Raw genomic sequence first — 14,547 nt, 5'->3', positions numbered from 1 at the left:
TTAAGAAATTTAATCTAAAACTATATTCTTAGAATATTCTCTTTAGTGTAAATTTTGGTATTGTACCATTCGAGTAAAATAAAAAAATTTGTGTAAGAGCTACACTATATTTGGTGTAAAAATTAAACCAAATTTAGTGTTAGCACTGAAGATGCTCTTATTCACAAATAATAAAAGAGGGAATGTGAAATGATATCTACTTAGAAGGATAGAATGGTAATTTACATTCAACTCTGACATATGTACGTACTTAATCTTAACATAACGCATATAAATAAATAGATTTTTGGCAACGATCCTTTATTATAAGTCTAGTTGAAAAGATCATCAAAATATATTTATTTTCTTTAGTTTTGTTCATATTGGTCCACGAGGTCTCAACACCCTAACAAAAAAAAAAATAAATAAAGGAATTGTTAGACAAGCACTTTAGAAGCCAAAATGAGTTTTGAAAAGAAGTTCGAAATATGTTCTGAGCTTATGTCACTTTTACGTCCAAAATTAATTTTTGGAACCGAACTCTCTTATCGAGACCATAATGAACTGGAAATGTAGACTCTCAAAATATAAAAGGAAAAATGATATGAAATAACCAATTCAAACTATGACTTTTGCAAAATAGCCATAGTTTTATTAGGTATAGCAAAATAGCCAATTGAGAGTACTACGATTTTTAATCTTACCTCGATTAATTTTAATCCAGCATTCATAAACCTTACATTTTGTCTTTATAGTTCGTTGAGATTAAATTTAATCCAACCTAGATTAATCTTATTGTGGTTAGTTTGCTTACATTCTGTTTTTTGTACTAGTGTTTGGCTATATAGCCGCTTGACCCAATATAAAAATACACAACAAGCGCAAAATAAGTTTGGACTACGGTAGCCATGTACATACAGCCTAGTTATCCAAATTTATTCAAATTAGTGACACTAGTATTAATTTAATAATTATTGAATTATTACGGTGTAATTATCTAGCTTTTCTTGCCGTGTATATAATGATCGAGTCTCAGCTTTACTTGCAGATAATATGGAAGACGTAAAGTTCGGCCAATGTTGGTGTTAGTGAATGCTTTGAAACACAAATTAAACACACTCATTATCTTTTGGCTAAGTTCGGCACATTCTCTAAGTGCCTCATCAATGTGCCAAATGACTTAAAATATATTGATTTCATGTCATATTTGTTTACTTAGTCACACACACATAAATTCTTGCACAAATTCTTTGAGTAATGGTGTTGAATCGAATTCGTGGTTGTCTTGGTGCTTTGCTCGAGGGATTGTACTGGAAGATCAAACCGATGAGATTTAAATCTAAAAAGCTTCAATCGGGATGTAAATGTGTGTAGATCCGTTTTAATCAATGTTCATGTTTGAAAAGTGTGATCAAATACCTTGATTAATTGATGAATATGCACACTACTACAAATTCACATTTTTGGTGCGTAAGTGCGACAGGTGCGACATGTCGCACCAGATACTCATCCGGATGACTAAAAATTTCGTTAATGTTTAGTGGTATTAGGTGCGACGAAGTCGCACCTAATATGAAATTGTCGCACCTAAAGGTACTGTGTGCGACATTTGTCGCACCTAATACCTCTAGGTGCGACAAATGTCGCACCCAATGAGTTTTAAATTTAAAGTTGTCAGGCGAATCCCTCCGAAATTTTTTGGATCTGGGATTTCATATTGGGTGCGACATTGTCGCACCCAATATGATTATTCGGTGCGACAGTGTCGCACCCAATAGTCTTAGAGGTTATAAACCCGAGCCCTCTTCTTCTCTTTCACTCATTCACTCGTTCTCTCTGCAACTCGACCTCGATCCAGCCCCCACGCCCCGTCTCTCTCAATCTGACTCTCTATCTCCGACCAAACGCCCTCGGCGACCAACCCAACCCCCTCCGGTACGTCCTCTCTCTCTCTCTCTCTATCTATCTATCTCTCTCTCTCTCAGCCAGCCCCTCGCCCCGCCGGCCGTGACCAGCCTCCCCCGCCCCGCCGCCTGGACCAGCCCCCCGCCCCAGCGCGAGTCCCAGCAAGCTCCGAGCCTTGGTGAACCGACGCGTACCCGAACCGAGCCGCGCTCCTCAGCTGAGCCCGACCCCCGCGACGAAGCCGCTCCATCTTTGACGACGAGCTGAGCACTGGTGGAGGTATGGGTTCCCCGTGTTGATGTTTTGGTCTCGGAATTTGTTTTGTTGGCCATGTGGTTTCCGGCAGAGAACTCTGAAATAGTATGTTAATGTTGTTGATTGAATTGATTTTAGGAATTGATTTTGGATTTGATTTTTTTTTGGAACGTGAGGTTCTTAATGCTTGGGTAAGGATTAAAAATCATGTTTTGATTAGATTGGTTAGAGATTTTGGATTGGTGAGATTTTGGATTGGTGAGGTTCGTTAAGTTTATGTGAAGTTGAATTGAAATGTTTAATTTAGTTTAGTTTTAGATTATCGTAATTATTTGAATTGAAATTGAAATGTTTATGTGATTGTTACTTAGTAATTTCGTTAGTTAAGTTGAATTGAAATGTTTGATAGTCGCATCGGATAACTATTTTTGTCCTAGTGGCAAAGCTTTTATTTATTATTATTTTTTTTATTTTATTTTGTCATGTTCATCTGTTTTTCTAAATCCTTTTGAGATTCACAATTGCCTTACATCTAGCTAACCTTCCTTGGTCATATATAAATTAAAGGGGATATGGAATTGCATTTTATTTCCAAGCCTATAACTTGAATACATAAGCTTCATATTTGCCTGGACTTGGCTTCCAGAAATATAGTCATGTTGTTTGGTGATCTTATCAAGCAATGACGTGGAGGTGACGTACGTGGATTAGCTCTACTGCCTGTAACGGTTTCAGTTGCAGCAGCAGTGCGTTGGCCGTTGGATCTTCATGACGTGGCGTGCAAGCAATCTTCGTCGGGTCTTTAAATAGGTCTAGGCTTAGTGGTTATGTAAGTTGTTCCATTCCTCTATTTCATATGTACTTGTAGTGTGAGAAAGTTCTTGAGAGAAACTAGTCTAGAGAGATAAACTGGTTTCGGCATAGAAAGACTTGTAATCTGTAAACTGCAAGAGATCTTCGAGTCTCATCGATTGTGAAAGAAACCCACAAGGCTGGATGTAGGTCTTTTATGACTGAACCAGGATAAATCCGGTGTGCTCTTTTCTTTTTCACTGTTTTGGTCGTATTGTGTCTATGTGTGTGTGTTGCTTGTGATGCAAGTTTCGTCTGGTTTTGAATTGTTTCTTCAGCAGACTTAAAGAATTCACAAGAATTTTATAACAAGTCATAATTGGCCTTACAAGAAAGGATAATGCCATAAAGGCTCCGACATATAGGGTTTGATTGTAATCTTGAGAGAAAAGACTTCTAGGCTTTATTCAAATGATTTAAAAAAAAAAAAAAAAAAAAAAAAAAAAAGACAAACTAAAGTTTAAATTGTTCATGCATTCAGTACGTACGACTTGATAAATAAAGTTGTTACATTGACACCATAAATATAAATTAATTTGGCAGCAAACTAGTACACTGATGAAATATGTTTAACTTTAATTATTTTTTTCCTTGATGATATACTATTATAATAGCACTCAAAATCAAACATTGGTACTGCTTCTGAACGACCCAAGAGCCTTAAGAGCTCCAGCTCTCAAGACAAATTGGTAGTAGAATGCTGCAAGGGCTGCACCAGTAAAGGGTCCAGCCCAGAAGATCCACTGCAACAAAATTCAACAACAAAAAAATAACTGAGGTTAGAAATTACACAAAGAAGGCTAACCTGAAAGATTAATGTTAATTTAAGTCTCATATATATATATATATAGTAAGACGTCAATACATATTTAAACTTTGACTATCTTACAAAAGTTTTGGTTTTAAATAATTAGTTTCTTATAGTGAATTATAATTAATATTTTTGATAGTGACAAAAAAAAAAAAAAAAATTGAACGCAGCGGGGGAAAAGTTGTGACATAATTTAGTAACTAAGAAAATTATGTAATATCACGTAAATGTTTAAATTGTACTTTGACATCTCTATTTTCAATTAACAACATCATAATCTGATTTAGTGATATATTTGCGACAAAATAAAATATATGAACGTCATGAATTATTATTATTATTCTTAAAGATATGAAAAAACAAATAAGAGAACCATGAATAAAATAATAATAAAAGACTAACATGGTGTTCCCAAGCGTTGTGATTGTTGAAGATAACAGCAGCTCCAAGGCTTCTAGCAGGGTTGATTCCAGTTCCAGTGATTGGGATCGTTGCCAAATGAACCATAAACACCGCAAACCCGATTGGCAGAGGAGCCAAAACCTTCACACACACACACACACGAGAGAGAGAGAGAGAGAGAATTAATAAATATTAGAGCGTGTCAGGAGTCAAACAGAATCCTCAAAACTATGTAACTTTGTTATATTCCAATCAAGATTGGAATAAATGTCACGCTCTTCAGGGATAAAAAAATAAAATAAATAGGACAAATACATTCAGTGCAGAGTGGGCAGATCTATTATTCAAATTCTCACCACACCACCCGTGAAGAGTTGAAGTATTGGACTAATCACGGAACAATAATCTAGTGTTGATTTACATTCCAGATTTAACACAAATAGTAATAATAGTTTTTTAAGTCTCGAACAAATAAAAATAAAATTCGAAATTATTTCTTTTTGTTGGACTATTCAAAATATATATTGAAAATAAACAAAAGCACTACATTCCATTCAGCATATTTTGGTATCTCCTTTAAGAAATAAATAAAAGCCATAGATTTAGGAATTGCTTCAAGCAATGGAAATAAAGACCAGTATCTACAGTCTAGACGTTAATTCTACGTACAGATTCATTATGTATCAAAAGCATCGTCTGAAATACATTAAGCAAAGTAAATGGAAAGGAGACTTAATAATAATAAGCGGAAACTAGATAGAATTATTATCAAGTTATGATTTTTTTTTCTTTTTCCAACATATACTCCAACTTCATAAACTAAGTTCGTTCTTCATCTTTTTTCAATCAAACTAAATAACTATATGAGTGGAATCCAGATCATCCGTTCAGCCTTTTTCGATGTCTCGTCTGGTGTCCCTCCAATTTTTTTTAAAAAAAATCATATCATCATGTTATGTAATTACTGGTTTATATTTATTTATAAATAAATCAAATTGATTTATAATTAATTAGAGGGACAAAAAAATTCATATGAGCACATGCCGTTGCGCATGTGACAATCTCTCCTACGTACGCAATCCACTCACAATGTAAACAAGACAAAAACACAAACACAAAACATAATATATATAAACACAAACACAAAACATAATATATATATATATAGCTATTTCTAAAATAATTTTTTCGCTAACCGTTGAAAATTTAGGACCCAATATGTACATATGTATTATAATATTACACTTCCTTTTGTGCACTTTACGTTCACACTCATTTAGAAAGTAAAAATGTTAATCAAGTTCTTGTACAAGTCCTTAGGGCACCAATATTCCTCGTACAATTTATGGCTTATACGTGGACAATTAAAATTATAGCAGCTTCATTTCGTAAAAGTGGTAAAACAAGCGAGCGAATCCACCACCTCATTTCTCTATTCTAATTAAAAATGATGCCCTTTATCGAAAGAAAAAAAAAAATTATTGATACAAGTCATAAAAGTTACCCTTATATCTTAAAAAAAAAAATTAATGCAAAAGCCACAAAATAAGTAGTACCCGTTAAAAATGCCATGCAAGATCTAGAGTAGACTCATACAGAGGTGACGACGAAGTTCCTTTTCAGATTTTTTCAATAACTTTCTTATCTTAATTAAATAAAAACAACATGACGCACTAGAAAGAGGTTATAATCCCAAAAGCGATAGAGATATGCATATGCATGAGGGCATGGACTGACCGGAACGTGGGAGTCACGCGCGACCCGTTTGGGGTCGGTGGCAGAGAAGACGGTGAAGACAAGGACGAAGGTTCCGATGATCTCGGCGGTGATTCCGACTTGGACGGTGTAGCCGGGGCTGAGGGCGTTGGCGCCGCCGCCGTGGCGATGGTAGAGAGAGCTCTGCAACGCCTTGACCAGTGCAACTCCGGTGATGGCCCCAAGACACTGCGCCGCCATGTACATCGCCGCCCTTATCACCGACACTTTCCTCGCCAGCAACATCCCAAACGTCACCGCCGGATTAATATGCCCTCCTGTAAATTAACATACCAAATACCACGCCTTGTTATCTTAGATTGCTGTGTTCGGTTAAACTCTGTACGTATTTGATATGAGGTTTCATTTTGAAGCTAATTTACCAATAAAAGAGTAACTCGTGTCCTTATACATTTTTGTTAAAAAAAATAAAAAATTAAAAATCGTTGATTCTCTCAAAATATAGGTCCAGTATAGTAGTAAGGATCGAAGTTTTGAATTTTTTTATTTTTTTTTAATTTATTCTTTTGTTTAGTCTTTGCGTCTTTCATAAAGATATTATATACGTTAATGACAGACCTGGCCTGCTCATATAGTGAAGCGATGATTTTGAGATTTTAAAAGGAAAAAAAAAAAAAAAAAACTGATGTTGGATTATGACCGGAAATTCCGGCGGTGCAGTAGACGAGGAGGAAGATCATGCCGCCGAAGGCCCAGGCGATGCCGAGGAGGCCGACGGAGGCGCATGAGTCGGCGGCGCTTTTGTGGCCGATGACGGTGAGGACTGTCACGTACAGAAACAGCATCGTCGCCACGTACTCAGCTATCACGGCTCTGTACAGCGACCACTTTCCCAGCTCCCCCAAATCCCACAGCGCCGCCGCCGGAGGCTCGTGGTAGTCCTTCGCTCCGAACGACCGCCCCGTTCCCTCCATCTCCTTCCTCATAGCATGCCAATATCTATCTATCTATCTATATATGTATATATGAGAGACAGGGAGAGAGAGGTTTGGTTTTATTGTGGTAATAATGGGTTGAGAAAGGATGGCTTTATAGAGAGTATAGAGAGATCCAAGTGCTGAATTATTGTACATTTATTTATATATATATATATATATATATATATATATGTATTTTCCCAGGCAGTTAGTTATATATATTTAGTCCGTCCGTTGTACAAGTTGATGGGCTGAAAGTCTGAAACACGTCATATTCAATATTTTTATGTTTTGTTTTGTGTTTAGGACTTAGGTTAAACCTGTTTAGTATCATTTCGCTTTTCACCGAGCTTGTCGTCTTGAATTTTTCGGTCGTTCCTTTTCAGATTCCACTTACCCACTCTCTCTCTCTCTCTCTCTCTCGTGCATTGAACTTGTTCATTACTATTTCTGACTTGTCTTTTTTACTTTCTTTTTTTTCTTGTTTACTTTTAGTTTTATTTTCCAAGTTGTTGTTTCCCTTTTCCGGTGCAAATTACATTAAATTTTGTGAATTTATTCATTGGTAATTGTTACGTTTACTCTTCCATTCTATGATCCGTGTAAATCTTCAACCAGTGATGCTATCATAAACAGTTTTATTGATAATCACGTACAGCTAAAATCATATGTGAAGTCTATTTATGAGATTTGTTAATAGCTAGACCACTTCAAACATTAAATTTCAAAGTTATAAGCAACGTTTGAGATTTTTTAAAAATATAGCTAAAATGTTGACGTGGACTGCCTTGAACGCATTAAATTTTACATTTTATTTTCTTTTTTTATTATTCAAACTTGAAATTAATTGAGTGTTGAGGGACTGAGTTGATTTGTTTTTTGTTTCCAAATATATAGCAATCTATTAATGACACACATCCATTTACGTTGATTGTTTTTTTTTTCAATTTGCATATAGCAATTGATATTCTCTCTGTCTCACGGGTTGGATTAGGGACGACGGAGATTTCGATAACTATCTCATCGGAAGGATTTGGGACGACGTGTACGAGAGCCACTCCGGCATCGATAACTTTGAAGGCGGCTCCTGCGAAGACCCCGACACCGGAGACCATCCTCGGCCCGGGAAGAAGAAGTAACATGTAACCACTCCTATTTATATTCAAGAGTCGTTGAGCGTCCTAGAGAACTTAATTATGCAGCTCATTTTATCTGTAAAAGTGTTGTGAATTCTGGAGCTGGGGGGTTTTGTTCTCTGCCCATTGTTCCTTTCTGTGTAAGCAACATCTTATGCCAAGAGGCTAAGTAATGAAACTGGTATTTCCTTAAAAAAAAAAAAAAAAGAGTCGTTGAGCGTCTAGATTTAGGCGGCAGACGGCGGCGGGTGCAGAGAGATCTGGTCGGGGCTCCGCGCGAACTCCCGTCACGATTCTTGGCGGGCGGCGTTCATTTGGTGTCGGTGAGCACTGTACTGGAGAACGCCGAACTAGGCGCACAGATCTACGCGACTATAGGCGATGCAGTGACGGCTAGATAGGCATGTCGGCGTTCGTTGAATTTTTTCTTCTAAAACTCGTTAAGTTAACAATCGGTGATAACTGCTAATAAATTTTATGTGTTTATTATTTTCTGGTTTGAATTCTAAACAATACAATAAATAATCGATAATAATCCTTAATATATGTTAACAACTTGATGGTTTTTGGTTTTTTGGGGTTTATACGTTGTTAATTATTGGTAATAAGTGGTTGTGTTCATTCGCAATATTGTTAATCTTGGTTTTTATTCTAAACTATACAATTAATTTTTATTTTTTTTTCTAAATATTAGAGTTAATGGCGACGGACTTTTTTTATTATTTATTTATTGAAATGGTAATTAATTTGTTTGTTGTGTGTGTATTAGGGAGTTGTCCCAACAATTGAGTGATTTTAGGATTGCGTGAATCACATAATTTTTTTTTCTTAAAATAAAAAACGTGCATATGTGTTTGAATAATTGTGGGGATAATTTTGTAAAATTTAGGCAATTAATAATAGCAAGCAGCTAATTTCTAAAAATTTCCAGACCATTGAATAAATTGAAATTCAACGTTTTTTTTTGAATAATTTGCTAGAGTGCCCTCTATTTATTATGCGTTGAGACTTATAAATAAAATTACAATTAATTAAATATAGATGTTGGGATTTCTTTTTTCTTTTCCGTTACGCTACTGATTGACATAGAAATGATCCATCGCAATCCTTTTTTTACCTGCTAAATGATGAAAAGAAAAATGATTAAGTGAGTTAAAGTCCATTAGAGCGGATATTTATTACAAAAAATAGACACAAATTCTAAAAATTAAATAAGATTTAGTATTTTTATAAAATAACTCAAATGTAATGTTTTTTTTTTACCAAGCACGATAAATAAATAAAATACACTACGTATAAAATATATATCTTCACTAAAATTATACTAATATCGTCAAGACTTTCGTACTCATATTAAATTTAGGGTCAAGCGGCTAAATGGCCAAATAGAACTTAAGGATTTGCAAAATAGCCAAAGTTTATCAAGTATAAGCAAAATAGCCAAGCTGCGATTATTAATCCAGGCATGATTAAATTTAATCCACACAAAATATCGGGATTAAATTTAATCCAGGCAGGATTAATTTAGTCCAGGGATGAGAGTAATGGCTATTTTGGTTAACCTAATGAAACTATGGCTATTTTGCAAAAGTCATAGTTTGAATTGGCTAGTTCATGCCATTTTTCCTTAAATTTATTAAAAATGGTATCACGACATCTACATTATGTATTTTTAGATTTGATGAGGAGAGAAACAATATATCTAAATGTCTAGCAATATATGAATTGGAGGATTTTGAATTTTTGCTAGGTATGACTATTTGGTATGATATTTTGTTTGTTGTCAATTCGGTTAGCAAAAACTTTTAGAGTGAAGATATTCATATTGATGATGCTATAGATCAACTAAAAGGTCTTGTTTCATTTTTTGAAAACTATCGTGAAAAAGGATTTGAATCTGCTTTGACTTCGGCAAAAGAAATTGCAATTGATATGAATATAGATCCTATATTTCGTGAGAAAAGAGTTATTCGTAGAACAAAGCATTTTGAAGAAAATAATGCTGATGATAACATAAGATCTCCCGAGGAGTTATTTAGGGTTGAGTATTTTCTTTTTATGGTAGATCAAGTGATAACTTCTCTTAGAACTAGATTTGAACAATATCAAGTATTTGAAAAACTATTTGGTTTTTTGTTTAACTTTAAAAAATTAAAGCTTTTAGATGAAGATACTTTGAAAAAATGTTGTTTAAATCTTGAATGTTTTTTAAGGTGTGATGGAAATTCCGATCTAGATGGCTTGGATTTATTTTCTGAATTGCAAGTTTTAAGGCAAGTTTTTCAAAAAGATGATAGTAACTCGATGGAAATACTTAACTATATTAAGCACATTGATTCTTTTCCTAATGCTTATGTTGCTTATAGAATAATGTTGACTATTCCTGTTTCCGTTGCTTCCGCAGAGAGAAGTTTTTCGAAGTTGAAGTTGATAAAGTCTTATTTGAGATCATCCATGTGCCAAGAAAGACTTAACGGGCTTGCTATTTTGTCAGTCGAAAAAGAGTTGCTAGACAAACTTGATTATAAGGATTTAATTTCTGAATTTGCATCTCGAAAAGCAAGAAAAGTGGATTTTGTGTAATTTTCTTACCTTTTTATTTTGGTATTTGTTTTTTTTAAATAATTAAATTGAATGATCTTGTTATTTTATATTTTATATTTTGTTTATTGATAAATTTATAACATATTATATTTTTAAATTAATTTAAATATAATTGTAAAAGGCCCCGTTTTTTTCAATCGCCCAAGGCCCAAAATTTCGTTGAGCCGGCCCTGGTGATAGGAGATGTATCCAAATGTAATGAAAGAAAAAGAACCAAGGGAAGATGCTAAAAAAGTCCACGAGTCATAACTCAAAAGACCTGTCGATATATATACATATATATATATATATATATATATATATATATATATATATTCTTCTCTATACCGTTTTGTTATTTTGACGTATTTGTAAAAGATGCAACTTGATCAAAACAGTGGACTACTCAATTAGAGAGCCCACTGATATGGTTTTCTGTGACGTCTCTTCTATCTCATAAGCTGTTTTTCTTTTTCTTTTTTCTTTTTTAAAGAGCAATAAATAATAATATGGAATCTTTTAGATCAATAGTAAAAGGAAATTAATCGTTTACTTTTACTATAATAATACTACTTCTATGAGAGAAATACAATAAAGCAAAGCCTTATAACTTCCCGAATGCAATTCAACAAGAGTATAACTTGACTTCCAAGTTCCAAGTGGCTTTGGATTTTGTTATATCAACTGTCTTTGAAAGACTTTCAACTTCTTTTTAGGTAATCTACTCTTTCATTGCCAATATAATAGATTAAAATAAATAAATATATCCTCAATTTTTTTTTAGGAAAAACGACAATTATCTTCTCGACGCCTATATATATGATGGTCATTCATTGATTCCAACTTCCAAGATTCATAAGCAGAAATGCGAGAAAATGAATGTACTTTGAAGAACAAGATTCATAAACATAAATCTTATTTTCTTCAAGAGAATTAGGAATAAATGTATATGCAAAAGTCGGAAGCTCCCACAGTAACAAACATGATCAAATATAAAGTACAGACGAAAAATATTTCCGTCCAATAATTAGAAAATCTGATAATAAAACGTTAAAATAGCGTCAAAAATTAAAGAACATATATAATTAATATTAATATTGGTACACATATATAATAATACATATATAATTAATATTTATGCCCATTGATTCATAAATTTTAGCCAGACATTCTAGTCAGTTTATAAGAGCTTATAATGTTATTATATTGATTCGAGTCTGTTGATCCTCGGCCGAAGTTGGTCGGGTCTTGTCTAGATTCTGTGTGCCTTGCTGTTATAAACAATAGCTGAGTAAGAACAAATCTTATAGCACTATATAGAATTATAGCAAGGAGTGATGACATTTATAGCAACACAATCAATTAGTGGGTTCCAATAGTAAATTACAACTCTGTCCGCGAAAAAAGGTTGCCATGAAAAAAAAAAAATTAAAAAAACAAACAAACTGAATGAGAGTGTACCAAGAAAAGAAATTTAGAAAACCCAGAACAAACTAAATAAACAAGAATGCTTTTGTGTAGTGGCGAGAGAGTAATAGAAAAGACACATAAATAGTCGAATTTTGTTTGCGGGTTAGTGGTGGGTAGAGCCGGCCCGACCACTAGACCACTTGGGCAACGGCCTAGTGCATCATATTTTTAGTAGGAAAAAAAAAGTCTAGATATTTTTTTTTTACCATAAATAAAAGATCTCTAATTTTAAGGAAAAAAAATCTCAATATATATTTTTTAAAAAGGAAACTACTATGTCTAAAGCCCAATTTTTTATAATATATTTTTAAAAATCCTAATTTTTTTCATTCTTACCTAAATCCAAATAATACCTAGAGCCGGCCCTTGTGGTGGGCTACATGGGACGCGTGCGTATCTCGGCAGAACTTCGTCGGTAACTTCCTCTCCAAGCCTTCTTTATCGCAGGAGAGCTTGGAAACCCAACGGTCCTCGTTTCTCCTCACGCAATAACAATACATCCACTTGGTGTCCAAGCCGGGTCTCACTTGAACCGGCTCGTGCACCAAACGCCACGTCTTGTTAGTCCAACAATTCCCACACCTTGAGAGAGCAAAGGTCGTCTAAACGACCCGAAAGAGCTGAGAGACACGAACCCGTCCCCGCTCCACTGAAGACGGTCGATTTAAACGTAACCAATTAGGGTGTGGAGAATCCCGAAGTGGGGTCCGCGGGCGGCGAGAGCGAGCTGTTGCTGAGGAGGGGTGGGGGGCTTCTTTTTTCTTTTTTTTTTAATTATTGGTTTTGATCCTTTTTGTGTGGATATTAAGTGATAATATTGGAGTTGTTCATGATCATAAACGTGTGGGTCTTCAGATTCCTTGATTTATTTACTGTTCATATCCCTTAGTACGTACCATATTTACGTACATTTTTTTTTTCTTGTTTAGGAAAGAAAATTAAATTATTGACAAAAAAAAGACAGTCATAAAATGTCTTGTCAACTTTTTTCTGCTTATGTGGAGCCATCTTTATTATTAATTTGGTTTATAATTAAAAATAACAAGATGGTTTCTATTTTTATATATAATTTTATTATCAAAATCTGTTGAAGAGATTTCATGCTATGTTCTCTTTGATAGAGTTGGAAAGAAGATAAAAATAAATTTATGAGAGAATATTATTTTGATAGCAGAAGAGGCTATTCATAAAAGAACAGCAATGAAAAAACGATAATCTAAGGACAAACACAAATATATGAAATCACACTACATAATAACTAAAAAAAAAAATAGCTTAATATCATACCAAAATAAGCAACAATATAATTAATATATTGTAAGGAACAATAACATGCATAAACTCTAAAGCTTGAGGCTCAAATCAAGGTTGTCACTACTTGAACTCCTTATACGTTCCTCCTCATCATGAGAAGAATTACTGCTTGAAAAGGCATTAAGGAAGTTATAAGTTTTTGGAGGAGGACTCGTCCGAGGAACACATGGTCTAACGGGCCCACCAACCAAACAGCCTGCCACCGGGCCCACCGACCAAACCCTACCGTCCTCCGTAAGATACACCGGGCCCACCGACCAAACCCTACCGTCCTCCGCAAGATACACCGGACCCGGCCAGTTCGGAGGAAACCCCGACATCCCTTGCAACGGCCCGAAATGATTATTAGCTCCTAGGGTTTCGAGGCTCGGGGGCGCCGAAGCGCTTTTTTGATCACGCTCGAATTTACGCTCGATAATCGATCTCTTCTCGGCCTCTCTCTCTTGTTTGTGAGCGGTTTGGTGACCACCTAGGGCTTGGAGAGTTTGGAACTCTTTGTCGCAGCGCTTACATATCATACTGTGTTTGATCTTCTTCTTCTTCCTCTTCTTCTTGTCGTTGTTATCACTCACATCAGGCTGAGCTTCGAAGCCGGCTAAGAAGTCGATTTCTTGAATGATGATGACGTCATTGTCGGGTTGTTGCTGATCGCTGGAGGACTGGCCTTCACGTTGTTGATCAAGCTCTGATTGCGACATAATGTATTATTTGGAAAATTGTGAAACTGTGAGGACTGTGTGTCAATGGCTTATGAACAAGAAAATGCTTAGATATGTACGCATGTATTTATAAAGCGTACGTACAAGGTATAGTTTATACAATATCTCAAACTTCTATTAATAGCTTTTGTAATAAGAATGATACCAATTATAAAAAGAGGTGCTGTGAATATAATTCTCTGGAGTATTCTAAACAGGCAAATCCATGCTTACGTAAAACTTTTTGGACGCTAAAGAAGGTTTGGATTTAGTATTGATATAACCAATATTTTATAAGGTATCATTTTAAATCAAGCAACTCTGTAAAAAAAGAAAAAAAAAACATAAATTCATTTTAAATCTTGAAAAGTCAAAAGACATTAATATTTTGTTTGCTTAAATTATATCAAACACAATTGACCGAATGATGGAAATATGGAATAAATGGG

At 34.7% G+C, this 14,547-nt stretch overlaps 1 protein-coding gene across 1 annotated transcript; it reads right to left on the bottom strand.

Annotated features, from left to right (window-relative positions):
• Positions 1-3,426: 3,426 nt before the first annotated feature.
• On the bottom strand, positions 3,427-7,011 carry LOC149379488 (putative aquaporin PIP2-5). Its single transcript, XM_089602879.1, has 4 exons — positions 6,621-7,011; positions 5,942-6,237; positions 4,205-4,345; positions 3,427-3,734 (listed from the first exon to the last, which is right to left on the bottom strand). Exons 1-4 carry the CDS (start codon positions 6,904-6,906, stop codon positions 3,615-3,617), a joined length of 843 nt encoding a protein of 280 aa, XP_089459005.1. The 5' UTR covers positions 6,907-7,011; the 3' UTR covers positions 3,427-3,614.
• Positions 7,012-14,547: the final 7,536 nt, after the last annotated feature.

Source organism: Urtica dioica, chromosome 12 (assembly GCF_054948205.1).
Source record: "Urtica dioica subsp. dioica isolate 48M chromosome 12, U.dioica_male_clone48M_v1_H2, whole genome shotgun sequence".
Lineage (NCBI taxonomy): Eukaryota > Viridiplantae > Streptophyta > Magnoliopsida > Rosales > Urticaceae > Urtica > Urtica dioica.
The sequence above is the reverse complement of the archived record's forward strand: the minus strand, read 5'-3'. Positions and strand labels throughout refer to the sequence as shown.

What these genes read in the sequence shown, in the direction of transcription:
- LOC149379488 (XM_089602879.1), bottom strand. Translation starts at nt 6,906, where the DNA reads ATGAGGAAGGAGATGGAGGGAACGGGGCGGTCGTTCGGAGCGAAGGAC. An exon ending in CGCGTGACTCCCACGTTCCG is followed by an intron (nt 4,346 to 5,941) that starts GTCAGTCCATGC and finishes GTGTGTGTGAAG; the next exon opens with GTTTTGGCTCCTCTGCCAAT. An exon ending in ACAACGCTTGGGAACACCAT is followed by an intron (nt 3,735 to 4,204) that starts GTTAGTCTTTTA and finishes ATTTTGTTGCAG; the next exon opens with TGGATCTTCTGGGCTGGACC.